At 41.9% G+C, this 25,563-nt stretch overlaps 1 protein-coding gene across 3 annotated transcripts in view; it reads right to left on the bottom strand.

The window, feature by feature from the left end:
- Positions 1-25,563, bottom strand: part of OXSR1 (oxidative stress responsive kinase 1) — a 92,225-nt gene that overhangs the window by 39,635 nt on the left and 27,027 nt on the right. For all 3 annotated transcript variants that reach the window (XM_051612536.1, XM_051612537.1, XM_051612538.1), the window contains exons 3-4: positions 22,070-22,178; positions 9,367-9,508 (exon numbers count right to left, since the gene is read on the bottom strand). In XM_051612536.1, the coding sequence (XP_051468496.1) occupies positions 9,367-9,508; positions 22,070-22,178 (251 nt within the window). The remainder of the gene's footprint in view (positions 1-9,366; positions 9,509-22,069; positions 22,179-25,563) is intronic.

Raw genomic sequence — 25,563 nt, 5'->3', positions numbered from 1 at the left:
TTACTGTCTGTTATGGTGTTGTACTTAACTCTGCAAAGTTGGACTCAGGAACATCTCTCAAAGCTTGAAGGTCTTCCAACAGCTAAGGGCTGGCAAAGCAGCTCTCCTCTCTCCAGCCTCCCTGCTAAGGCAGGCATAAGCAGGGGGAAGAGAGAGCCAAGTCCACAGCTTGCTTCAGCCCTGCTCATCCACAGCCCTCTCAGCAGGTCCTTGTGGCCACTGGCAGCTGGGACCAGTGGCAGCAGCCAGGCTGCTATAAACTACAGCAGGGGACCAGCCCAGTGATGTGCTTTATTGCTCAGGATCAGGGAAGCACAGCAACTGCTTCTGCCATCTTCTCTGAGCTGCTCTGCCAGCTGCTGGGCCAGGGTGAAAGATCAGGGCCTCCAAGCAGGAGCTAAATGCCAGCAGCACAAAGCAGCTGATGATTTACTCCACTTCTCCAAGGAGAGAGGCATTTTTAAAGGTGAAGGCATTTTTAAAGCCCCAGCTTCATGGGGGCTAGGAAGATAAGAATATTTAAGGGCTTTTTAATGGTCATTTTAATGTCTAGAAAAAGTTAGATGAATAATCCAGTGTTTTCAGGAATTTTAAATAGTTCTTTTTTGGTTCTTTTAAGCAGCATGAAGAAAGACTTTGAAAGGCAGAAGCGACTGACAGACTGTGGCTTTGCAGAGGGGTGTGCAGATAAAGCCTCTTACTGGAAAGAACTGTCAGCTTCCAACAAGACAAGCTGTTCAAGTACATCGACTATTTGTCTTCACTGTGCCCTGCCCTCAACATTCAGGCAGATCACAGCCTGGTGAAGAGACCTCTTGGGAGAGATAACTGCATCCAGTCTCCTGACATGGGCAAACAGAAACCCCAGTAAGTCTACATGAGAAATTAATCTCCTGTTGTACTTTATTTTAGCTAAAAACATAACACACTTCAGAGGATCTGCAATGCACTCACTAGGCAAAAATCCTCCTGATTTTTTTGCCCTCCACTGCTGCAGAAGTGAACTGCTGCTTCAAGCAGTATTTGGGGTCCAAGAAACCATGACTCAGAAGTCTGATTCATTTTAGGTTAAGCTGCTATGTCAACTCAAACAAGGGTGGGCTCACCAAAAAGTGCTGCAGGAGAACCTCCCAAAATCCACTCTGTCATCTTAGTTATCTGAGTAACTCCAGGGGATGTTGAGATGCTGAGGCAGTAAAGAAAGAGCTGCAAACCTTGGGCTAACTCAGTGTGAGTCCTAACATGAAGTGAGACAGCAAGTGGCATGTCACATCACTGACTGCCTTCCTGTCTGTCACATGGTCTCTGTTAGCACAACATCTGCAACTTTCCTTTATCTCAGCACATTACAACCAGCTTACACATTTTGTTCCTGTGCCAACTTTGCCTTTGATGGTCTTGGTCTCCCATTAGTTCCTTCTCTTCCCATATGTTTACAAGGCTAAAGACAAGTAAAGGAAGATGCCATTCAATGACAGATCGTGTCTACCTTGGCCTTCACCTCCCAGCTATCACCATGCCTCCAGCCCAGCATCAGTGCTCAAGTAACCTCAAATGCACAGCAGTGTTGGAGAAGCTGCTCCAGCTAAAATTAAAACCTTAAAAAGCCAGGTTTCGGACAGATCAGCTCTTTGAGTCAGAAAATAAAATGTTACAAACACTAGACTTGCCCTATCTCCCAGCATGGAGAGAATCTGATCATACCAACACTCATAGCCCCGCTTCTTCCTCCCACAACAGAGGCTGTTGCTTCACATATTCACCCCATCACTGCTGTAATATCAACTTCTGGCAAGGAGAATTTGCCAAGCAGCTACAGCTCCTAACAGGTTCAGCATCCAATGCAAGAGAGAAGCTACATCTCTAACCTCATATATGGCTTTTTAAAGTTTCCTCTATTCAGTCAGAACTTCAGTTTTTACTCTCATACCCCCCATAAGGAAAGGGCTCTGCCCAGCAGGCTTGAAAATAAAGTTTTCATACCACTGAACAGCAGCTAAAAATGTACTAGGGTTTCTTCCACAAATTCATCTATTCAACCCTTCCATTTCCTGATCCTACTTCCTAAGGATTGGAATGGGGACAAGGTACAAAGCTCCTTTAACAGCTGCTGCAGGAAAAGCAACACATAGAACAAGCTCTGGAGTCACAAGGCCTGCCTCCTATCCACGGAGGCCCAGGTATTTCTGGGAGGCCTTACCTTGGTCACTAGTGAAAAGAAAGGAGTCATGTTATAATGTGGCCTTATTTCAATGTTTCATGTCAAATGATTTAACATGCAAGGACGTGGAGATGCTTCCTGTGGCAATGCTAGTGATGCACACCACCCATGCTGCAGTATCTCCTGCATGCTAAAGCATGTTCATAGTGTGCTCAGAAACAGGACTCTTCCCAAAACTACCACATGCAGATAGCCCCAGTTTGAGTAAAAGATGGATCAGGTAGCAGAAGAAACTGGAAAGCCCACATCTCGCTGCCATGATGGAGAGATGAAAGTTCATTGCAGGAAACACGTAGTCAAACTTGGATCAAATAGGGGAAAAAACTTGTATAAAGGATGGCTCAGAAAGACCTCAATTTCCAAAAGGCAATAAGCACCCCTGTTCTGGAGAAGAGGTATGTGTATCTATACACGCAAGGTCCAAGGCATTCCCCTATGCAGCCAAGAGCCATCCATATCTACAAAGTCACCCACAGCTTTCATTCAGCTGTGTTTGCAACATGACACAGGAGAAATTCAAGACAACTGGAGCTCAAGAGAGACTTGCCAGCTCCACTTCCTTCTCCAAAACCTATGACAGTTTTAAGCATGGCCAGCATACGAAGAGGAAAGATCTCCTTATTTCTTACAAGCTAGTGCTACAAAATGGAGAAAACAGTTATAAAATTAGTTGTCTGTACAACGACAACAGTCCTCTCAGCACTCCCTTGGTGATGCTTTCCAGGCTGCCATAAAATTATAGATTTCTCTGTGGCAGTTCCCTATATGCTACCCTAATTGTATGAGAGCTTTGTTACACTTTTGGTTGGGAAATATTAAAACTTTAACATTAAAAGTAAAGCTTAAGAGAACTCTGCAAGACAGAATATAATTTGGTTTAGTAAACATGCAAAAATAATTTGACACAGCCTTGCAAAATTTTCAAGTGTGTTAATATTTTACCACAAAAATTTAGTAAATCACCTTTTTCTCATGCTTTAACCTAAGATACTAATGAAAAGACTGCTGTGGTCTGAGCAAATGTTTAAGGCATCTCCACATATGCAGCTTTTAAAATCTATGGAGCTCAGAAAATCTGCATTATAGCAGGAGACAGTATTCAAGGCCATCTTCATGGAGTTGGTTATTCAGTTGATACATTGCAGTAGAAAGGATCAACAAGCAGTGATTTTAACAATTACTGCTGGAGAGATGCTGCAAAAGCCTGTACTGGCTGATCTAGTCCCAGTAATCTACACTTGATAAAAGCAGTGACATGAGAAGGATGTCATGAACAGACTGGCTTAGTGTACATGTGACCAGCTAAGAGAGTCTGTTACCTTTTCACCTGATACAATTAACACTTCAGACAGCTTTCCCCTGGAAACACATCAAATCCAAATACTCCTGACAACTTGAGAATTGCTAGAAACCATATTAGTTGAGTGTGCAACTCAGTTATGAATCACTGACCAAAATCTGTCATTGCTGTTGAACCTTTCAGAGATCACGCTGACCTCCATCTCCTGTTCTTAGTGACATTCTTCCTGCTTCTCATCTCTGTAACCAAGGGGGAAGAAAACCCTAAAAACTCACCTCCCTTTTAATGCAGTGCATAGTATTGATACAAAAAGTTGTTTTTCCCTTGGACTAAATTGAAGTTACTTGGAGTAATGGCAGGACGCTCAGTGATAAAGCCCAGGAGCAGCACTTGGGTTCAAGGAGAATGCTTCCAGGACAGACACCTGAATGCAACAGTCGTACAGCAAGCACTTGGATTCAGGCATCACCCTGTGAGCCACTAACACACAGACCCCTGGGGGTTGGGGCACTGACAGTAGCCTGAAGCCACTGCAGGGCCCCCTGTGCTTTCATCTGCAGTGATATTTACCATCAAAGTTTTAATTGCCAGGTTTTCAGGCTTCAGGGCAGAGATTGTGTCTTGATCCCCTCTGAGGAAAACTGTCTCCACAGAAGCTATTGTTTATGGCTGTCTGAAGATCTGGGATTTACGTCTGGTTTGTATTTTCTCTCTGCAACCACAAGGGAACTTTTCTTTTTAAAAACAATTCATTTCTGCATGATGCAGTGGAAGAAACAGCCACCAGGAGAACATGCTGGTTCTCCAAACCACCACAACACATCGCAGTCTGACTGCTGTGTACAGAGTGGGAATGAGAGGGTCCTTGTGCCCTTGACACTGCACAGCAAGGTGTATATTTGGGGGAATAAATTGCTCAGTACAATCTAGAGTAACATCTTCCTTCCCACCAAGACAGCCAATAACCTTTCTATTGTTTTGGCTACTGAACTGTTTAAAAATAAAAGCTTTAAAATGTATATTAATTACCTCTAAGGGTTACTTCTGCCCATCCCATACTAGAAGGGAGAAAACAACAAAATACACTCTCCAAATATAAAATTCCACTTTCCACAGCTGAGCAATACCTAGATTTCAAATTAATAGTGTCCCGACTTAAAATCAAACTGACAATTAGAGGTGGAAGGCTCCACATCCCGTTATCCATCCCTTAAGCCTCCCCTACCAAACTTCAGTTTGAAAACAATCCCCAAAGCAAGATGACAGCACCGTGGAGAGGAGGGCTGTGAAGTTACCCTACAGTATTGCTACAGAAACAAAAAAATACAGTATTTCAGTGATCAAAATAATCAGAGGCATACTGGAATCCAGTTTAACCAAAATATCTGCCAGCATGACTATCAATTCATTAATCAGCTACATGAAAATTAAGCTTGAATCCTGTAGGACTGCTGGATTCTGCCAAAATACATCCATCAGCTCCTTCATCTTAAAGCTGAAACTCACTACAAGAGGACAAAACCCCCCATGCAAGTACTGGTGATGTGTATGTGCTCACATACAGACATTCTTTTTTGAGGAATTATTTTCTCTTAACATAGGTAAAATAGGCAGACAATTACACTTCAACCCCATGTCAAAACCATCCTAAGGTTCAAAAAAGAAGCTAGGATATTTGGCATAAACCACAGCAAGAGTATTTTTTCCAGGGTCTCTTCAAGGCAACATTCAGTTGGCTGCCACAGCACCCTGCTGCCCCACACTCTAAAAGCTGATTTTGAAGGGACACCAAACTCCTCCCCAAAACATTCCATATGGGGACACAAACTGATCCAACCCCACATATCAAATGTGCGGTTGTACCTCCCACCTCCTAAGAAGTAGAGCAGCAAACAAATTAATAGCTGGATCACTGCCATGCCAATATTTCCAGTGCATGCAACCCTAAACCACTTCCTAAGCCTTTTTGTTTTTACAGAAAAGCATGAGTATCACATTTATTATGCTGCCATAGGAGAATCTGATTGTATTTGAGCAGCGTATCATTTCACCTGGGCTAACTGAAATATTCAGTTACACAACAGCTAATCATGAACAGAAGATAAGCTCAGAGATAAAAATAGGGAGAAAGACAGAGAGACCTTGTAACAGTTAATCAGCATGATTCATCAGACTGCCATAAAGAGCACCACCTGAAAAAGCCTTGAACTTCCCTCCAACAAGTCCTTTTAAGCAATAAAACCTCTTGGGTTGGTTTTGCTTTAATTTTATTTCCAAGTCATTCAAACTCCTGCTGATCCCCAAATACACACAAGAATCAGAGTCCAAGTGGGGAAGAGGTGCAACATACCCTGTGTGTCACCCAGACAAGATTAGCCCAGGAACAACCTCTCAGAGCATGTCAGTCTTGCTCAACTTCCATTAAAAAAAATAAATGTGTTTGAGCAGATTCCTGCATGACAGCTTCACCTGAAGGTTTCTGAGTTGGGTCCTCTGTTCTCAGCATGCTGGCTGGTGCCCAGGTATTTAACTCACTGAAGATGAGCTGGATTGTTAGGATTTCAAATTGTCATTGGGATCACCAAGCTACACAGAACACCACAAAAGGAAGAGCAGCAGCTGGCACAGGCACGTGGCAATGAAGGCAGCGAGGTGCCAGCTCTGAGCTATTGGAGGCAGTGGGGATTTTAGAGAAAGATGAGGATCTTTTGTAATTGTTATCTTGCTATAAAGCATTTCATTAAAATAATGATTCTGCCTTCTTTTTTGTCTTTTCTGTCAGGCCTCAGACACTGTTCCCAACAGCTTTTGCAAGACAAAAAGCAAAATAATATGACTTTGGACAGTGTGGGAGACTTAAGCATTTGCTGCTGAACAATGGCATCTATTCAAGCCCCCGCCTCGCTCTGGCTGTTCATTAGGAAAGTAAACAAATATAATTTAAGCCTTCACTAGATATTTGGCTTTCTAATCTCCGCTAGAGAATACTGTCAAGCTACTCCCCTGTCCAAAGGAGGGATTTACTCTTCCATGCAAAGCCAGCTCCCCGAACCTTAATTGAAAGTGGCATTAAGTTCAAGGCGGGTTTATTCGGAGTAAAATTCAGCAGCAGCAGAATTTCATTAAGCCAGTCTTCCACGTGCTAACTTAATTTACCCATTTAAGATGATGTACAATTTAAAAGCATCGAGCAGCTCCACTGTCAGACACATTCTCTGACCTCACTGATGATTTACAGCAGTAACAAGCTGTCCCTGCTTCAGGGCAACTGTGTCCAGAAAATTACATTTGGGTCCAGATATTCATCCCTCAATCTCTGCCACTAGCCTGGCTGTCCACCTTCAGGTGTGCTAATCACATTCATTTCATCCATACTGTGTCTCTAACTTTATCAACCCATTTTCTCCTAGGACTCATTTGTATGAGTTGTTTTTTTTTACTGTAACCAGCTGAACACTTTGCTCTGCTGGATGGCTGCTTGCTATGGGTTGGTCATTCCAGGTCTAACCGAAGCCATTCAGTTTTGACCCTTTACAGCTGACCTTGTTTTGGCCTGAAGTTCACCCCACAGCTGCCCCCCATCACAGACACTATATTCAGCCCTTCAGCCATCACCTGATGTGATTTCCTTTAGAGCCAGATACTTTAAGCTGACCCAGGGGACCAAAGTTAAGTTATTTTAAACACTTCCTCTCAGAGCATCTCTGGCACAACTGCAAGATTCCCACCTGCCATTCCCATCAGGCATGGCCAACATGATGACCCCTTGTGTTAAGCAAAATGGGAAAACCATAAAGATATTCCTATGCCTGAGGAAAGGCCCCATCTGCACTACAACTTTCAACTGTGTTATTCTCAACAGCGTACACACATCTGGATAAAATGCAAGACAGCACGATTAACTCCATTAAGGAAACATGCTTCATCCCTCAGAGGCATGTAAGCTTGCTTTCTGCCAACAGTTAAAAAACCATCCTGTGCATCACAGGTAGGAAACACCACTTTCCTTCTGTATCTTGACTATTACCACTTCTATGAATTTCACAGACCACCCTGCCCCCAACACAAGGAGATAACCCAAAGGTGGTGTCTTTCTTTCTGATAAAACATGATGCAACTGTCAGAGCAGCCTCAAAATACAGGGGTGCAACACATGCAAAATAGCTGAGGCAAAACCACAACCCGAAGCTGCAGCAATGACAACTTTGGTTTTTTTGCTCGGGTCCCCTAAATAAGGGCAAAATGCTTGAAGCAAGCACAGCAAGAATGATCACAGCAGGTTTGGTTCAGTCTGCTTCCAAATGATTCAATATGAACCACATTTTCTTCAGACCAAGCAGTTTGAACATCATATTTTTTCCTAAGTGCAGTGAAAAAAAAACCCAACACACATTCATGTATTTTCTCTAACTTTTACCACAACTACTAGTTTTGCTGTTTCACTACAGCAAGTCAAATGGAGAACCACCTTCTCTTTCAGTACAGAAATCACTATGCAACATCTTCAGAAAAACTGATATTTAACAGGTTACTGCTGCTTTAACATATCCTTTGAGTTCATCAGACCAGAAGATGAAATAAATCAGTCAAGCAAATTAATTGCAAGTCACAGATGAGCATGTTTTTTTAAATTACTTATGGCAAGGGTGAAAATTTATCAGGTACTCAGTGAGTAAGTCAGTCTGTTACTTGAACTTTCCAGAGCTGCCTGAAATCTTATATCTAAAAAACAAAGTTAAGCAACTAGCTGTGAAATCCAAACTGTCTCAGTGAAGACAACCATTCTTGTTCAGTTAGAATTTTAATAGAGACTGGAAACTGAAATTTGATACTTTTTCAGAGAAAAGAATTCCACCATGATTGTTTCCAACCACTTCTTTTTAACCCAAGACAAATCTATAAAAGCCAGCCAGTTAGACTAAAAATATGAAATAAATACTCATTTTCTCATTAAAACAACGTTTTGGCAAAAATAGTTACCTCCTCTTTCACAGTTATCAGAGAGAGACAAACTTACTTCAGCAAAGCATCAACAATGCTTATAATGACATTGTACCAGACAACAGCCAAGCTCACAAAATTCCCAAGAAAGAAGAGGCTCTTGTTCCCAGCAGCAGAATGTGGCTGGGATTATGTGTATATTACCCATAAGTGGTATATTCTATTTTCAGCACATCTCATTCTTTTTAAGGGCAGAACATACTGACTTAGTATTCTCTTCCTGAGCTACACCACACCTTGACACCAGGGGAGAGGAAAACATGATTTAAAAATACCTCCCAAATGACACAGCAACAGAGAAATCCACAAGTTTTAGTGATCCATCAAATCACAGACCATTAATTTTGCCTAGAGAAGCTTTTCCATCCATTTTGTTTCCTTTTTTTTTTTTTAATGAAATTACCCAAATTCAAATTTAATGGTCTTGCAGCTAGCCTTAAAACAAAACAAAAATAAAGAACAGGGCTTGAATGGTTCCTTATTAAACTGGTCACTTTGTATGCAGTGCTCCTGGGGACTTGCAGCTCTGCAAGGAACAAAACCAGCTGAAATGTTCCAGCTCCAACAACTACACTTTGCAGCTGGATGTTGACATTTGGAAAGACATTCTCTATGTGAGAACTTTTGATACCTCAAAGTTTACCCAAACTTACCCTAATCTTAGTATTTTCTAAAGCAGCAGCTACTATACAGACATTTGAGTTCTGACTTTTGATTAAGCTCCCAACTTTATTTTCCTCTTTCCATGCCCTCACAGCTGGTTGTAGGATGACACTTAATCTGCTCAACTGTTCTATTTCAGCAACACGCATTTTGGGACAAAGATAAGAAAAACAGAAAGTACCTGTGGATTTGTCCATTTTTATGCAGGTAGTCCAGCCCCTCCAGCACCTCCTTAAGGATTGTGGCTATACAGGGTTCATCCAGGACACCAGTCTTGTGCTCTCCTTTGGCCACAATGTGCTTTATAATATCCAAAACAGAGCCTAGATAAAAGAGTTAAACATGTTAGTTTAAGCCAGAATAACTGATTCACAGCTTAGTGTACTTGATTATCACTCAATACACAGGTCTGAGGAGTTTATTGGGAGGGGAATAAATGATGGTCAAGATCAGAGTCAGTAGCTGAAGCCTTTGCTGCAGCAAAGCAGAGGCAACGATGCACACCTCACATGCCTGAAGATCCTCAAGGGGGGCTGTAAAATCCCTGTGATCATAAGTAACTGAGAAGTTATTTGAACAAGCCAACTACACATACACAGGACTCTTGGAAGGGTTTTAAAGAGATACTGATGCTACAGCTGGTTTAGTACCAAGTCCCAGAAAAGCAGGAGGGGGAAATGGAAAAAGCAGGGGGCTGCCAGGACTCACAAACCAAAGGCAACAAGTTGATAAAATTAGACTCTTTTTCAGCTCTTACACACTTGATGCAGAAGAATAGCAAGAAAAATCTAATGCACTAAGGGATAACAGTCCTAAAAGAAAATGGTGGAAATTATTAGAGAGAATAAATTAGCATGAATTCTGACAATAAGTCACTTCACTGCATACAAAACTGAAATAGCTTAGATCCTTCCCTAGAAACATCAGAGACTCTCTCCCAACTGTGGTGTGAATTGCATCATCTTTCATGACAAATCACACTTTTTAAAGCACACCACCTCTTTGAATTGCACCCAGGAATAAATGGAATCAGTGACTAGTAACAAGCCTCTTGTGCAAGGTCCTGTTTTCATGTTATCTTGTGTACTGTATCCTTCGCATCTGGACTGAAGACAGTCTTCTCAGAACTACACTTTTACTGCTCCAGTATGGGATGTCTAAGCCTGTTTTCCAGGCCTGTGCTATTTAGCCCCTCCAAACTTGGGTTTCTATGGTTTAATGACTGGATTGTCAGCTAGTAGGATTTTTAGAGCTATGGACACAAAGTAATGTCAGCAGTGCTGAGTTACTCTTAAATAATGAGAAAACCAGGCACAACTGCAGAGCAGAAATTCCAGCCTTGACTGTCTTTGAACAGCTAGTTTACAGGGAAAGAACCTCTCAGCACTAACTGAGCTAGTTTAGAAAAGCTGGAAGTTCATTTTTCCTAACTTCAAACAAAACAAAACGAGAAAAAAAATTATCTCAAGAATAGTAAAAGCTGAAGAAAAAAACAACAACTTACTTTCATTAATTTGGTAAATGAAGAATTTACAAGTTTCACCTTGTAAATTCTTGAAGCAAGCAGAAAAATACAATAGAGGTTGGGTTTTTTTCTGTTTATTCTTAATGTTAAAGTTGACAAAAAACTTCTCCCCTTTTAAAATTTAATTTATTAACCATCCTATTTGAATTTCTTGGTCAAAACAATCATGCAGATAGGTTTTTGCTTAGCAAAGTACTTCACTTTTGGATTGTCACCTAAAAGTAAAAAGGCTGCAGGGTTTGAATCTGAACACAACATGGAAAAGCTTGTTTTGCACAATTTGAAGTGCACAGGAAACAATTAAATGAGATCGAGCTGTCCCTTCGTTTGTGAGAAATGAATGGCACATGCCAAGTTTATCTAACAGCTTTTAGCAGTCAGGAGAGTCACTATTCCCCACTCTGCCAAGCCACACGCTTTCCATCTTCTCTGGCCCACCAGAGCCTGCCATCACAGCATACACCAAGTCACCCACTAATCCTCCCCCCATAAATAAACAGAGGGAAAAAAAGAAACCCCACACGTGTATTTGGTTGGTAGTGAGCAAAGTCTTTGAACAGATGAGTTTCAGAGCCAATGAAAAGGAGGATACGAAGGAGGAAGGAACACACATTTGCATCCTCCCCAACATTTTATGCAAGAATACCCTTAGCAGTGTTGACTCATCCCTTACCCTGTCTGAGCATGTAAACACACTCATCTTCCAGTGAGTTTTGACATAGGTCTTCATTAGTTAGCCAAAGGTTTCACCCAGCTGTAACTCAGGTTGTTTCAACATTTGTTTGACTTCCTGCAAAGGAGCAAGCTTATCTCTACCTAAGTAAACTGAAACCCCAGACATCACAGTAGTCTCCCCTTCACTGGTATCTTGCCTTTAGGGTCTAGTGTTTAAGAAAAGGATCCTCTGCTGTGTGTCACGAGGACTCACCTGGGATTCTAAAAAGGACATGCTTACAAGCCTCGATATTTCTTATTTTGGACAAGAATATTTGTGACACCTAAGAAAAATGCACCAAAAAAGCCTCTGCTGTCAGTGTTCAGGTTTTTGCTCTCAAATGTGCCTTTATCTGGAGAACAAACTGTCACTTGTTTTAGAAGTCCAGTGAAAATATGTGGTTCTTCACGTACTCGTTTCGTCCTCTTTCCACCCACAACTCTGCTAGCAGAGTTTGTTCAAAAACATTTCCCTCTCCTGCAAAGGGCTCAAGGAACATGAGGAGGCAGATCATATGGTGTTCAAATTCATTTGGTCAAAAAAAGTCCTCTATTTAGCCAAGTCAGAGGTTGTATTTAACCCAGAAAAGGGGGTGGGGGTTAGACAGACAAGATGGCATGCACAGAGCCAGCCTTCATTGTGAAAGGGTTGATTCACACCCATACTCTGTTTCCAGTCCAGACTGCCACTTTCCAAGAACATTTTTAAAAATCCATTTTCACATTCAGATGTTCAAAGAAGTGGAGGAATTTTCCAGTCTTCTACAGAAAGCAGAACAGCAAAAAAGCCACGAGCAAAATACTCAGGTTCAGGAAACAGCAGAAAAGCCAGCCCAGAGCCACCCTCCAGTTGAAGAAAGTGTTATTTGGATGATCCCCACTTTGCACAGGGGAAAAAGTTTTGCTACTGGCACAGCAACACCATTTTTTCCACCTCAGACATCAGTAAATTTGGGAGGTAGGTACTGACTCCTGATTCAAATTGCAACTTCATCAAGTACAGCACCACAGGATATGAAGAATCAAGCCAGGTTGCATTTCCATACACTGCTTCATGCTGTGTTCAAAACCTTCTGGCACTCCAGCTCAGGAAGCCTGGCATGGAGCAACTGAATACCCAGATTCCCAAACAGAAACTCAAGCACAAAGATACTTGGGACTTTAACTGATGAAGGAAACACTTTCTGTTAGAAGGCAGATACTGCATTGGATTTATCAGGCTGATGCTGAAATGCTGTCATTCCCAAGGATCTGAGTTAAGTGTGTGACACACTTAGCAGGGCAAGATCTCCACTGCCTTAGGATGGAAACAAGTTTTCTCTCTTAAATTGTATTACACTTGAACTACAGACGAGTAGGTCAGAGCCTCATCCCTAGCCTAAGGGGAAAAGTGACCATTTTGCACAAAGTGGCCTGTTCCCAGTCCAGTAATATGTTAACTGCTAGAAATTACTTTGGCAGTTTGGAGAAATTCCCACTGACTGGAAAAGGGGAAACACAACTCCCATTTTCAAGAAGGGAAAAAAGGAAGGCCCAGGGAACTATAGACCAGTCAGTTTGACCTCTGTGCCCTGCATGATCATGGAGCAGATTCTCCTGAAGGATCTGCTAAGACACATGAAAAGCAAAGGGGTGATGGTGACAGCCAAGATGGCTTCATCAAGGGCAAATCCTGCTTAATTTGTGCACCCTCAGCAAGTTTGCCAACAACACCAAAAAGTGCACGGTGAGGCTGACACACTGGAGGGAAGGGAGGCCTTCCAGAGGGACCCTGACAGGCTTGAGAGGTGGGCTCATACAAACTGCATGAAGCTCAACAAGGCCAAGTGCAAGGTCCTGCACCTGGGTCAGGGCAATCCCAAGCACAAATAAAGACTGGGTGGAAAATGGATAGAAGACTGTCCAGAGAAGAAGGACTTAAGGGTGATGGTGGACATGAGCAGAAGCTGGCAATGTTTGCTTGCAGCCCAAAAAGCCAACCACATCCTGGGCTGCATCAAAAGAAGTGTGGCCAGCAGGTCAAGGGAGGTGATTCTCCCCCTCTACTCAGCATTTGTGAGACCTCTACTGCATTCCTGTGTCCAGTTCTGGAGTCCCCAACCTAAGAAGCTCCTGGGGAAAGTCCAGAGGAGGGCCACAAAGATGATCAGAGGGCTGGAGCACCTCTGCTATGGAAACAGGCTGAGAGAGTTGGGGTTGTTCAGCCTGGAAAAGAGAAGGCTCCACAGAGACCTCATAATGGCCTTCCAGTACATGAAGGGCCTACAGAAAAGATGGGGAGGGACTTTTTACAAGGGTGCATAGTGAGAGGACAAGGGGTAATGGATTAAAACTGGAAGAGGGGAGATTGAAGTTAGACATTAGGAGAAAATTCTTCACTATGAGGGTGGTGAGACACTGGAACAGGTTGCCCAGAGAAGCTGTGGAAGCCCCATCCCTGGAAGTGTTCAAGAGCCAGGATGGATGGGGCTTGGAGCAACCTGGTCTAGTGGGAGGTGTCCCTGCCCATGGAGGTGGGTTGGATGTAGATGATCTTAAGGTCCCTTCCAACCCAAAGCATTGTATGATTTTAGGAAATTAATTGGAAACTAATTCAGCTGAACTGGAACCAAGATCTGATCTACACAAGAGCAGGTGCTTCACAAATCCATCATCCTGTTTCAGAACACCAGCATGATTCCAGTTACTCAGTTTAAGAGTTAAATATAGTTTTTGTATGGATTTGTGTGCTTCAGGTGCAAACTGTTCAATCTCATCAGTAAGACAAAAAATTTCTCATAATCTAGTGGACAGACAATGAGGTTCACACAGGAAATATGGCACCCATTCTATATCAGAGAACAAAAGGAAAAAGAAACCACTGCAAGGTGTTTTTAAACATAATAATAATTTGACTCCTATGTAGATTAAAATTTCTATTTCAGGTAACGCTGAAGTATTCTAGTGTCTATTATACATGGTACTACATTTGATTACAACAGTTCCCTCCTCTTGAGTTTTCCAAGTAGAAGCTACAGAAACACAGCACAGAGGATCAGGTTTAAGCTGAGAAAGAAATTAAATTTGGCCAAGACTGACTGGAAAACTCCTCCAAGCCCAGAAGGGAAAGCATATCAGGAAAAGACAAAACAAGACAGAGGAAAGAACCAGAACTGGAGCCTAAATGTAAATAATGCTGTCATTATTAAGGATGTTTAAAGAACTCTGGTGATGAGCAACTGATCTCAAAGCCCTAAAAGAAGACAAAAGAAAGGAGAGGACATTTAGAGATTGATGTGGAAAAAAAAAGCAGCTACGAACAAATTCCTGCTCAAATATACACTGAGCAGCACACCAAGAGGAAGTCTTCAAGATATTGTGCAACCTGATAAAGCATCTCACATTATTCATCATTCACTGTTAATTGAAGTGTCTCATTAAAGTGTCTCAGTATGTTCTGACACCAGACACAAACTGTATTGCATCTACTTAGTAAAGCCCAATCTCTCAGTGCAAAGTGATATAGCAATTGAAAGTTAATTGGTTTTCTACTCAAACTCACAAGCTTCCTAGTCTGCTCTGAAAGCTGCTAATGCAATAGCTCCTGATGACAGCGGAAGTCCCCAGGAACTCACTGTACAGACTTAACCTCACCCAACAAAATCCAGCCTCTAACTATTGAAGGTCAAAGACAAACACACAGTGAGCAGGTTTTTCTGGGGTCCCTATTGCTCATACCAGTTCTGCAGCAGAGAAGCTAATCTCTATCCAGGTCCACAACTAGAACAGACACCTCCTGCTACCTCCACTGCCCCCAGGAGTGAAGAGCAGGAAGCCCCACAGTTGGCTTTTCCCTTTTTTGCATGGCTGGACTCCTATCTGCTTAGACCTGACTTGATCCACAGAAGCCAGTTCTAACTTTCTAGAAGCAAGCAATGGATTTCCACCCATGAGAGCAAGATCTGAGTGACAAAGACACAAGAAATCCTCAAGCAGACCAATAGCCTGAATTTCTAAGAGAGGGATGTTCACTTTTTGTGCATTGATATCAGGCAGACCATTTGCAAAGAAGTGTCCTGAAATTTAGTCAATGCAGCTCTGTCCTGCACCCCACATATGTACCCAGTAAAACCATCTCCTTCGACACTTGGTACTATGTGCCTCTCCAGTGTTTTCTTCAGCAGCAAAACCAGATTAAAGAGTTCCCCAGTTCACCACCTCCATGTTGTCCCAGTGCATCTGCTTACGAAGCCATACTGTAAATGAGATCATTGCAATAACTGGTAATGCAGTTTTCCAGGCAGGGTGGAGACAGAGCAGCCAGGAACTTCTTAAACAAGCTTCACTGCTGGAGAAAACTTTTGTATAATCACACCCTAGGGGCAAGAAGTCCTAATTGTTCCACTGATTCACTTTCAACAGCAAGCCACCGCAATCACCCGCACTTCCTGTTCCAAATCCAGAGCTCTTTGACCTCACCTACATGAGCAAGCACAGGCAATGGCATTTAGGAAGCCTGCTGCTGGTGTTCCTCCTCAGGAGAGGGAGAAAGTGTCCAAGTGACAGCCCTCAGTGACACTGCTTAATGCTTCAGCACATGGGGCTGAAGCAGAGACGGGTAGGAAAACCTGAGCAGAAAGGAAAGCTGGTTTAGAAGATTACAGGTAAATGCAAGGGTTTTACAGCTGGAATTGTATATGCACCCAGAGGTAAAAGAAATGTACAGCAGAGCTAGGTGCTGTGGGAGCCATATCTTGCATGTTATAGTATAACCTAAGTGACAGGACAAACATAAAGGAGTTTTCATTTAACTTATCCTGTAAATTTGTCTGGAAAGCAGAACAAAAAGAATATTCTGACTTAATTTCCAACAAAAGAAGCAGGTAACAGTACCTGGACTGATTTGTCATTCAGAGGCTTGGCATCAACAGGCTGGAAAACTACACTGAGGATCACTACACAATTTTGTGAGAATCAGTATCTGTCCCAAACCTGATGGACACTGATGACAAACACGCTGCATCTCTGAGAACCAGGAGTTGGCGGGATTCATTGCTGCTTCTCTTAAGACATTTCAGCAGAAGCCAGTGATTTTGGTGAGCCTGACTGTCTGAGCCAAGAATTAAATCTGCATCTTGTCAGCCTCTGACAGAGAAAGAAAATGCAAAACAATAAGGAACAGCTGCTCGGATTCAGTACTTCTGAGGCAGAGGAATACAGACGGAGCAAAAGAACACCAAAGTGAAGATAAGAAAGGTAAGAACAAGTTATACAAAATAAAGGAAAAAGACATTGAAGTAGACTGCTCAGGTTCTGGTGTTGAAGTTTCTTCCTAACCCTGCTTAAACCACCTCTGCACAGAGGGAGAGTTAAGGAAACTTCCACTTTTTGCTTCCTTCCCTTTAGAGCACTTGCATGGATGTGTAAGAAATAGGACAAATTATTGTATTATATTGCTTCCTACCTTAAAGGAGGCAAAACAGTCTATTGCAGTTGAGTCTGAGGCACTTAGAGGAGAAAATCTGAAGACAAACTATTTTTTTCATACTTTTCCTGTTACAGCTAGGAGTGGCAATATATCTACACACTTCATGTTCTGCTATCATGTAGAGTCCTTATCTTCTTCCTCTAAATTACCCCATCCTTAATTGTTTGAAATTAAAGACCCTCCAGATGGACTCAAGATAGTGTAGCTGTCTCCTAACAAAATAATTCAACATAAACACAAGGCTTTCTAAGAACCTGTGGGCTTACACTTTGATCATAACTCACTGCTGGAATTAGGAGTGGCCAGATCAGAAGTTAACACAGCTGAAGTAGATCGAGATGTCCTGTCTCACTGGTGGAGACCTAAGATTTGCCATAGCTCCCTTTGGGTCTGGTTTGCTGAACTGCTGGCCAAGCACTTGATCAGATAATCAAGATCAAAGGTTGAAGAAAGAAGTTGATCAGATAATCTTCAAAACTTTTGGTAAATAGAAGTTTTAACTGCTTCAGTACAGTAATCTCCTTAGCAAACTTAATTAGGAGCCTTTGAGAAGGCAGAAGATCCAAGAGGCCTATATGGAATTGTTTCATTATTTAAAGGATTTATACAGTTTAAAAATACTTTGGAGGTCTCATCTGCTGTAGGCTAGGACAATAAAAATAATTGTATGATGTAGTAAGCCACCACAGGCAGCTGCTTCATACAAGCAACTGTTTTGTAGAGTTCACCATGGCCTTGGGTCACCTGTGAAACAAGAGCTCCTGTTAAAACCAGCAAGAATTCAGAGGAGCAAAGAGGTCACAATCAGAAAAAGCACAAGAAGGACAGCTGCTCCTCTTTCTGCTAAAAAGCCACAGCAGTTAGAGAGAAGGACCGGGCTTCAAATGGCTTTAAAAAGGCATGAGTAAAATTCACAACAGGGGAATGCCAGCGAGGCAAAGAGCAGGTCAGCAGTTGTATAGAAATAGCCACTGGAGTTGAGTTAGGAGTAACATTGAACCAAGAGGCCAAGGTGCTAGTTGACATTGCTAAGCTTGGATCCCTACAAAACTCTTTCGTCAGAAAGGCTCTGAAATTTCTACTGAGGGGAACAGAAACAGCAGATACTTCACAAACCCAACTCAGGCACACCTCACCAGATCTGAAAGAGTGTGAGAACTGGACTCACCGGCACCTCTTGTCACTACCAGCTGGATATCATCACAGCCACATTTATGCCATCAGCACTATCTACGCTCTACATCTGCTTCAGTGCCCAATCTGCCAGTTCAAACTGCTTTCAGCAAAAGCTTCAACCTCAGATTTGGCTCTGATGCAGATCAGCAGTTGTGTGTTACTCCCCAACAGCTCAGCAGTTCATCACCTCCTCATTGCTGACGACTTTCAGAGGTGGAAAATGGTATCTCCTACCAACACAGTATTTGTCAAGTAGAAACAAAAGGTTCTGTTTCAGCAACAAGCCAGCAAGGAAATTAAACTGCCTTTGAGGGCACTGGTGGGCTGCTCAGAGGAGCACAGCACTGTCATCCAACAATACTCTCATGGATTTAGAGAATCTTCCCTCAGAGACATTTCTAAAATACTTGCACATGTGACTAGGTTAAGATTTCAACAAAATTTCTACAACCAGAAAATAAATTGTACTTAGAACAACAGGTTTGCATGAGAGACTGGTCTGTCTTGTCAGTTGTTTATCAAGGTAATAAGGTCAGTTTAAGCTGAAATTAAAACTATTTTCAGCCTGAAGACACATGCAAACATACACTGATATTAATGGAAGAGAAGCATTAAGAGCCTGAATTTTTACCCAGAAGAGATACTCAAGTACAAAAGCCACAAACAAGATACAGAATGGACATCAAAACAGATTTGACATAGACTTATTGGGATGTACAAATCTCAGACCATGCTCTCTGAATAGCTAGATAGAATAAAGAAGTCAGCCTGCACCCTGTTATTTTTTTCCTCCTCCTTTCTGGTTTATAAAAGCAGCACAAAGGTTTTTCCTGTTGAGAAACCCAAATAATTATTTGTCCCACCAGACAACAGATGACTACAAAACCAACCCGTTTATTACTGATAAGTAGTAAGCTGAAAGGAATGAGAAGCAGTTTTTACAGTGTCTCTTGTTACATAAATCACTCAGCCTAAAAACAACGGGAAATAGTCTCATTAAAAGTCAATGAAAAAGCCCTTCAGTCAGAAGGCTCTGATGCACAAGTTTCTTCACCCATCCTCAAGATTATCCTGTAGAATTTGCCTACAAGAACTAAAATGAGATCTCCAAAATACAGCCATGAAAACAGTATAAACAGCTGAAAAATACCTTTCAAGGTACCTTCCTGCATAAAAAGTAGTGACAAGTCATTCTCTAAAAGTCTTTTTGTCTATTTTAGCAATTGTTCCCATCCCCAAATGTTTTATTTCAAGTGAGAAAATTTAACATTGGCTCATAGAAATGCTATGGGGGAAAGAATACACTTATTGCATGACTCGAGTCTTCAACATATGCAACAGAGTAAAGCAGCACTGAGATGTCCTTAACATGAGCTGTCAATGTGCACATGAAGCCCAGAAAGCAACTGTGTCCTGGCCTGCATCAAAAGCAGCACGGCCAGTGGGTCAAGAAGTGATTCTCCCCCTTTACTCTGCTCTGGTGAGACCCCACCTGGAGGCTTGTGTCCAGTTCTGGAGTCCCCAACATAAGAAGGACATAGAACTCCTTGTGCATGTCCAGAGGAGGGCCACAAAGATGATCAGAGGGCTGGAGCAGCTCTGCTATGAAGACAGGCTGAGGAAGTTGGGGTTGTTCAGCCTAGAGAAGAAGAGGCTCCGTGCTGACCTTAGAGCAACTTTCCAATATCTGAAGGGACCTACAAGAAAGCTAGGGTAGGGCTTTTTACACTGGTGTGTAGTGGGAGGACATGGGGCAATGGTTTGAGGCTTAAAGAGGGGAGATTCAGGTTGGACATTAGGAAAGGGTTCTTTCCTGTGAGGGTGGTGAGATGCTGGAACAGGTTGCCCAGGGAGGTTGTGGCTGTCCCACCCCTGGCAGTGTTGAAGGGCAGGCTGGATGGGGCCTTGAGCAATCTGGTCTAGTGGGATGTGTCCCTGCCCATGCAGAGGGGTTGGAACTAAATGATCTTTAAAGTCTCTTCCAACCCAAACCATTCTATGATTCTATGGTTTTAAGTCTTAGCACTACTTCACTGAAAGTACCCCACTTAATGCCAAAGCTGCAGAAGGGTCAATTACCAGTCTGGATAATGTAAAAGCCCATTCAGTGTGAATATTAAATGATAAACAGGTCATCATTCACACCACCAAGTGGCTGGTTCTGAAGCCATTATTATTTTCCTAGACATTTTCCAGTCTGGCTTTTACATTTGTGGTACCTTGATAATAACAAGATAGTCTGATTTTTTTTTTCCAGTTTTACACCAAAAAAACAAACCACACAAAAATTAGCACAAACAGAAGCAATATTTGGAGTTAAAACTATAAGTCCAATCCTGACTTTGTTCTGACAGAAAACTGCTGTGAAAATACTAATGCAGCTGTGCATTTTCTTCAAAGGGGTTGTGTGCTCTCCTGAAAGATACACAGAACACTGCTGCTGCCACTCCTGCACCCCTGAAATGTCATTTCTTCATGTTATTTCTTCAACTCCCCAAAGACACACTTTTATACACACAGCAAAACGGCTTGCACTAAGCTGGTAGGGGATTCTTTGACACAAAAAGGGCAATTGTATCTTTAATGACCTGTTATGTGTCCCTCCAAGAGAGGGGATTGCTTAATGACACATGAGCACATGAGACATTACAAACCCTTTAAGACTGACTTAAGTTGGCATAAAATTTGATTGCCCCCAAGAGAACTGCTAAAATTCTCTACAGATGATCTTCAAAGACATGTGTTCTATGGTCATTGTTGAGCTCTTGTGGTAAAAGCCAGCAGGTTTAGCCAGATTTTTCCACATCATCTTCTCACATTTTACAGGCCTTACTATTAAGCCAAGAACAGGGAAGTCAAGAATTTTTTTTCTAAATGCAAGAAAACAGTTGGATTTTTTTCAGATTTCAATTCCTTTTCACTAGGGTGCCAGGAAAATCAAGACTCCCTGAATACAGGCCTAAGATTTAGTAACAGTCTTCTGTGTTATCAACCAGAACTTGATTCCCTTTCTTGTCTCAACTGTAACGTAAACAAGGATCCTGGAAAATATGATGACATCAAACAAGCATTACTGATAAGAAGTTTTCAAACTTTCTCTCTCTCACAAGAGAAAAAAGCTGTTTCTCCAGTTTCTGAGCAAATAAAGCCAGAAAGAGGTATGTTTCCCTGGCTCTCTGTTAACTAGGTGGTGACCTGAACAATGACACTACACAAATCAAGCTGCACCCACACTCATCTTCTCCTGCTTTTTAAGGCCATACTAGGCCATACTGACATTCTAGGAGTAGCTCTGCCCAAAATAGAGGTGATTTAATATTTCTCACAAGTGTAGCATATACATAAATAAGTTAAAATATCAGGAGATTAGCTGGTTACTAACAAGCCATTAGCACCATGCAGGCCTCCAAGCTGCAAGTGAGAAAAAGGTGAAGGAATGGGACTTGCAAGAGCAGCTGCAATTCTCACAATAAAGCTAGTGGAAACGCCTGAGCTCAGTGGAGTTAGTTGCACATCCCTCTAGTTCAAAATCAAGCTTATCCTAGGCTTACAGAGCAAGATAAAGAAACTTTTATTAACAATGACCTGAGAAGCATCATTTCAGATCCATTATTTGAGAAGACAACAGTGAGCTACTTCCTGGAAGTTTAGGATGGTTTTAACAACTATGTCTGCACTGAAGTTTCTCTTATCAATGTCTGAAATCATATGCTCCAGTTTTCAAATACTCAAGTGAGTCATTCAGCAAATACATATAGAACTCTATGAAATACTGTCAATAAGGGGGGAGAAAAAAAGCTAGCACAGTCATGTAATTAGGTGTCACTACTGATGTAAATAGCATGTGAAGTTATTTCTGAGTGGAATGGATTAAAGTTAAATATTATTATTCAAATGTCTCAATTCTCACGTGGAAAGCTTAGGAGGAAAACAAGGGAAAGGGTGTTACAAGGAGACAGCTTTTTATGTTGCCTTTTAGGGTAAAGAAATTGGACCACTCACCTCCACTAAGTAACTTCATCACCAGCCAAAGCTCATCTTTCACCACAAATGAAGTGTAGTAAGATACAATGTTGGGGTGATGGCACTGACTCATGGCTTGAATTTCTTTCTGTAGAGAAAAAATAAAGCGTTAGCAGTTGGACCCAGTGATTATTGTTTCTCAGACACAGAAATTATCTTCCTTGAAACACGTTTGAAGAAAGTGCAAAGAAAAAGGATAACTAGAAGCTAAACACAGAAAATCCAGACATATTCTTTAACATTCAGCCTGAATCATAATAGGCCCAAAAAGTATTTTAGGGTGCTCTTCCTATTTGTCTAGAAAAAGAAACAAAGTTGACCAAAAAGCTGTTGGGGCAAGGGCAACACAATGGTCACAATCAAAACACTTCCATGCATCTACAACATAGTATACACCAACATTCACACCAGTTTGTAACCTAAGAAGTTCATGACACTCCTCTTTTCAATGAGACTTTATACAACAGATGCTTAATCAGTTGAGGACTATAATTTGGATGAGAAAGGGAAATATTTGCGTCTGGGAAGAAAAGGCTTCTTATTCCTAATGTTTCTTCCCAGCAGGAAAGCAGATGGCTTAGCTCAAGCAGATTGAAGGCAGAAAGCATAGCTATATCTTTTCTCATAGTGGAAGAAAAGGGAAACCAGTTTGTCATGAGAAAGTGGTTAGTTACTACAAAGTAAATTTGCAAAGTGATCAGATAAGTTGTTTGAGTCTTGACTGTGATTCATATTAGATTTGGTTATAGGTCAAGTGTTGAGGTTTTCCAGGTTATGGGGGGAACACCACCACAGACAACATGGACTGATTTTTCATTATGCAAGCACAAATCACCAGTTTGGACAGAAAGCCTCCCAGTTTACCCTTAGACAAAAGCTGTCCACTAAGCCAAGCCTGGCACCCTGCACTACATCCAGCTGGGCCTTTGTGCTTCTGCCAAGCTGGCAGCTGCAGCCAAGCCCCTAAACCTTTCCATTTGAACCCTGCAACATCAACCCATGTCAGACACTCCTACTCCACCCTTGGCATCCTGAACTTCTGCTCTCAACTAAGAAAATCATTCACTGAACATATGGATGCCACTTACTTTACAAGGGTTTACTCACTGCTCACTGTCAGCCCCCTCCCCATCCACTGACTCAGCTGAGCCCCATAACCCCAAGCACACAAGAGAAGATCCTTCACACCCTGATCCTTTCCTCCCCAGTACAATGAAGTACAAGAGAAGGCTCCAAGAAGGTTTAGGGGCTTGGCCATGTCTAGAATGCCCCGAAGATGCAGCATATTCTCCTGCTCATGTACAAAGCTTTGCTTGTGCCTGGGCATAGAGTAAAGGCACACTGCTTCCCTCTTGGCAAGCCTTTAGCTGGCAATCACAGTGACAAAGAAACATGCTAATGTTGATTTATCCACTTTAATACTGCTTTTCAGGGAATAGGTGCATTTGAGGAATCAAACACAATTGGTTCCTCTTTCTGCTTCCCAAGAAGAGGCATTGACTTTCCAGGAAAACTCCAACAAGCAGATTAAAGAAAAATCCTTCTAAACAGGAAAGGATATTTGAAAAGTAGGGACTAGGCTATTTGTCTTGGTGTAGCACACTCCTTGACTAAAAACTACTCTGTGAAAATAAATACAGCCTGAAACAATATCCTCTGCTTACTCTGACAGCTCCAGATCCCTTCCTTTCAAACACTTGTGTCAAACTATTTTTCAAAAAGGAAATAAATCAGCACCTCTGGAGTTTTCTAATGCCTTCTAATTAGGTTTCTTTGCAATGCAGAAAAACCCTCAACAATAAAAGCTGGCAACAAAAATGGTCTTTTTACTCCCCTGCTCCAAATTTCTACCAGGGGATGGATGGGAACTGGGGCCCTGGATAACACAGCTCAGCCTCAGTGATTGGTTTGTGCCCTGGCATGCACTTTGCACAAAACCTGGCTGGGCTGCTGTCTGTGAAAGAGCAGCACTTGAGTCACACCACCTTTCCAAAACTCACTAAGCTTAGAGTTTTGAACTCATTTAATTACCCTTGGATGTTTCTGTACTTGTTCAGAGCACTGGACTGAGCCTCTAGTTAAAGGATCCATAAACCTGACATTGTCTCAGCCATTAAGCCCACGATTAGCATTCAGCCTAAGGCTTTAAATTAATTTTACTTTTTTTTTTCTTTTAAACGTGTAAGCAAATTCAGGTGCCCAGATTGACACTTAAAGAAACCACACATACACAGGAAGAAGCAAGCAGGATGCTGACTAGCTAATAATCATATCAACCAGCCCTATCTAAAATATACCCTTTGCAGAAATGACCTAGGGGAGCTGTTTTTATCTTTTCCTAGCTAGACCACTCAAAATATTTTGAGCCAGCTCCCTGGGAGATGAAGAGAGTAGTACAAGAAATATATACAAACATTTTATATTTTATATATATTCATGTATCCCACTGGAATTCAGGAGATGGTGAGACAAAGTCTGGACCACGTTTACTTAAGAGCCTAGACCTGGATCAGATCTTTGCCATTGGAGCAGCTCTGCACTACAGCATTTTGCAAGCATTCCATGATGCTTAGTTACTATTTCATTATTTTCCAAGAACTTCCTCTTCCTTTATTACCAGTCTGCTCCCTGGGCTGGGAAGAACAAGTTTGTTTCTTTTTTTTTTTTTTAAAAAAAAAGCTCAAGTCTGTCATATGCTCTGGTGTGCAAAGAGAGGGAAAAAAAAAAGTCACAGACATGATCTGTGCAATTAAGCACCTCTGTCAACCAGTGGATGTGTAACACAGGCAGATTAAACGATTTCTCACACACTGTAGCTCAGCTCCAATTATTTGCATCAGAAGCTATGATTTCCAGTGTTATTACATTATTATCAATAAGAGCAGCAGTCAGGGGACATTGAGTCTCACCCACAGATCCCCACCCCATTTTCAGTAGTTTTCTAGGCTAATCTCTCACCAGCTACGTCAAAGCTTTGCTCCTCTTCACCCCCACAGAGGAGACCAACATCCTGGAGGCTCAACTCATACAATTGTTTTAAGCGATTGTGGCAAATCACAGTGGGCTTTGTGGTTTAAACGCTTCCTCCCTTAATTGAAACCAAGCCAATTTTGTTGTAGAGGCAATAGTGTGTGCTATAGCAGGACAAATGCAAGGACTGAAGAGCTGTAGCTACAGCAGGAATCCCAATCAAGCATCGCCAGGGAGCTCTGCTCAAAAGCATACTTAGAGAAAGAGGGAGCAGGAGGGGATTAAAATGCAACAATAGTCTTTCCCTGTGTATAGTAAGTGCAGCTTCAATACCATTTCCAGTTTTTCAAAGAGTTTGCTGCTCTCCAAACACAACAGTCAAAGCAAAGATTTCTTCTTCCCACCTCCTCCCTAACAAGACTGCTATCCACAAATTACACAAAAAGAACTAACCAAGTTACAACTGTGCTCCCTTCACTTCCACTAGCATCAAAACTATATTG

Source organism: Apus apus, chromosome 2, assembly GCF_020740795.1.
Source record: "Apus apus isolate bApuApu2 chromosome 2, bApuApu2.pri.cur, whole genome shotgun sequence".
Classification (NCBI taxonomy): domain Eukaryota; kingdom Metazoa; phylum Chordata; class Aves; order Apodiformes; family Apodidae; genus Apus; species Apus apus.
This window is presented reverse-complemented; position numbering and strand designations above follow the sequence as displayed.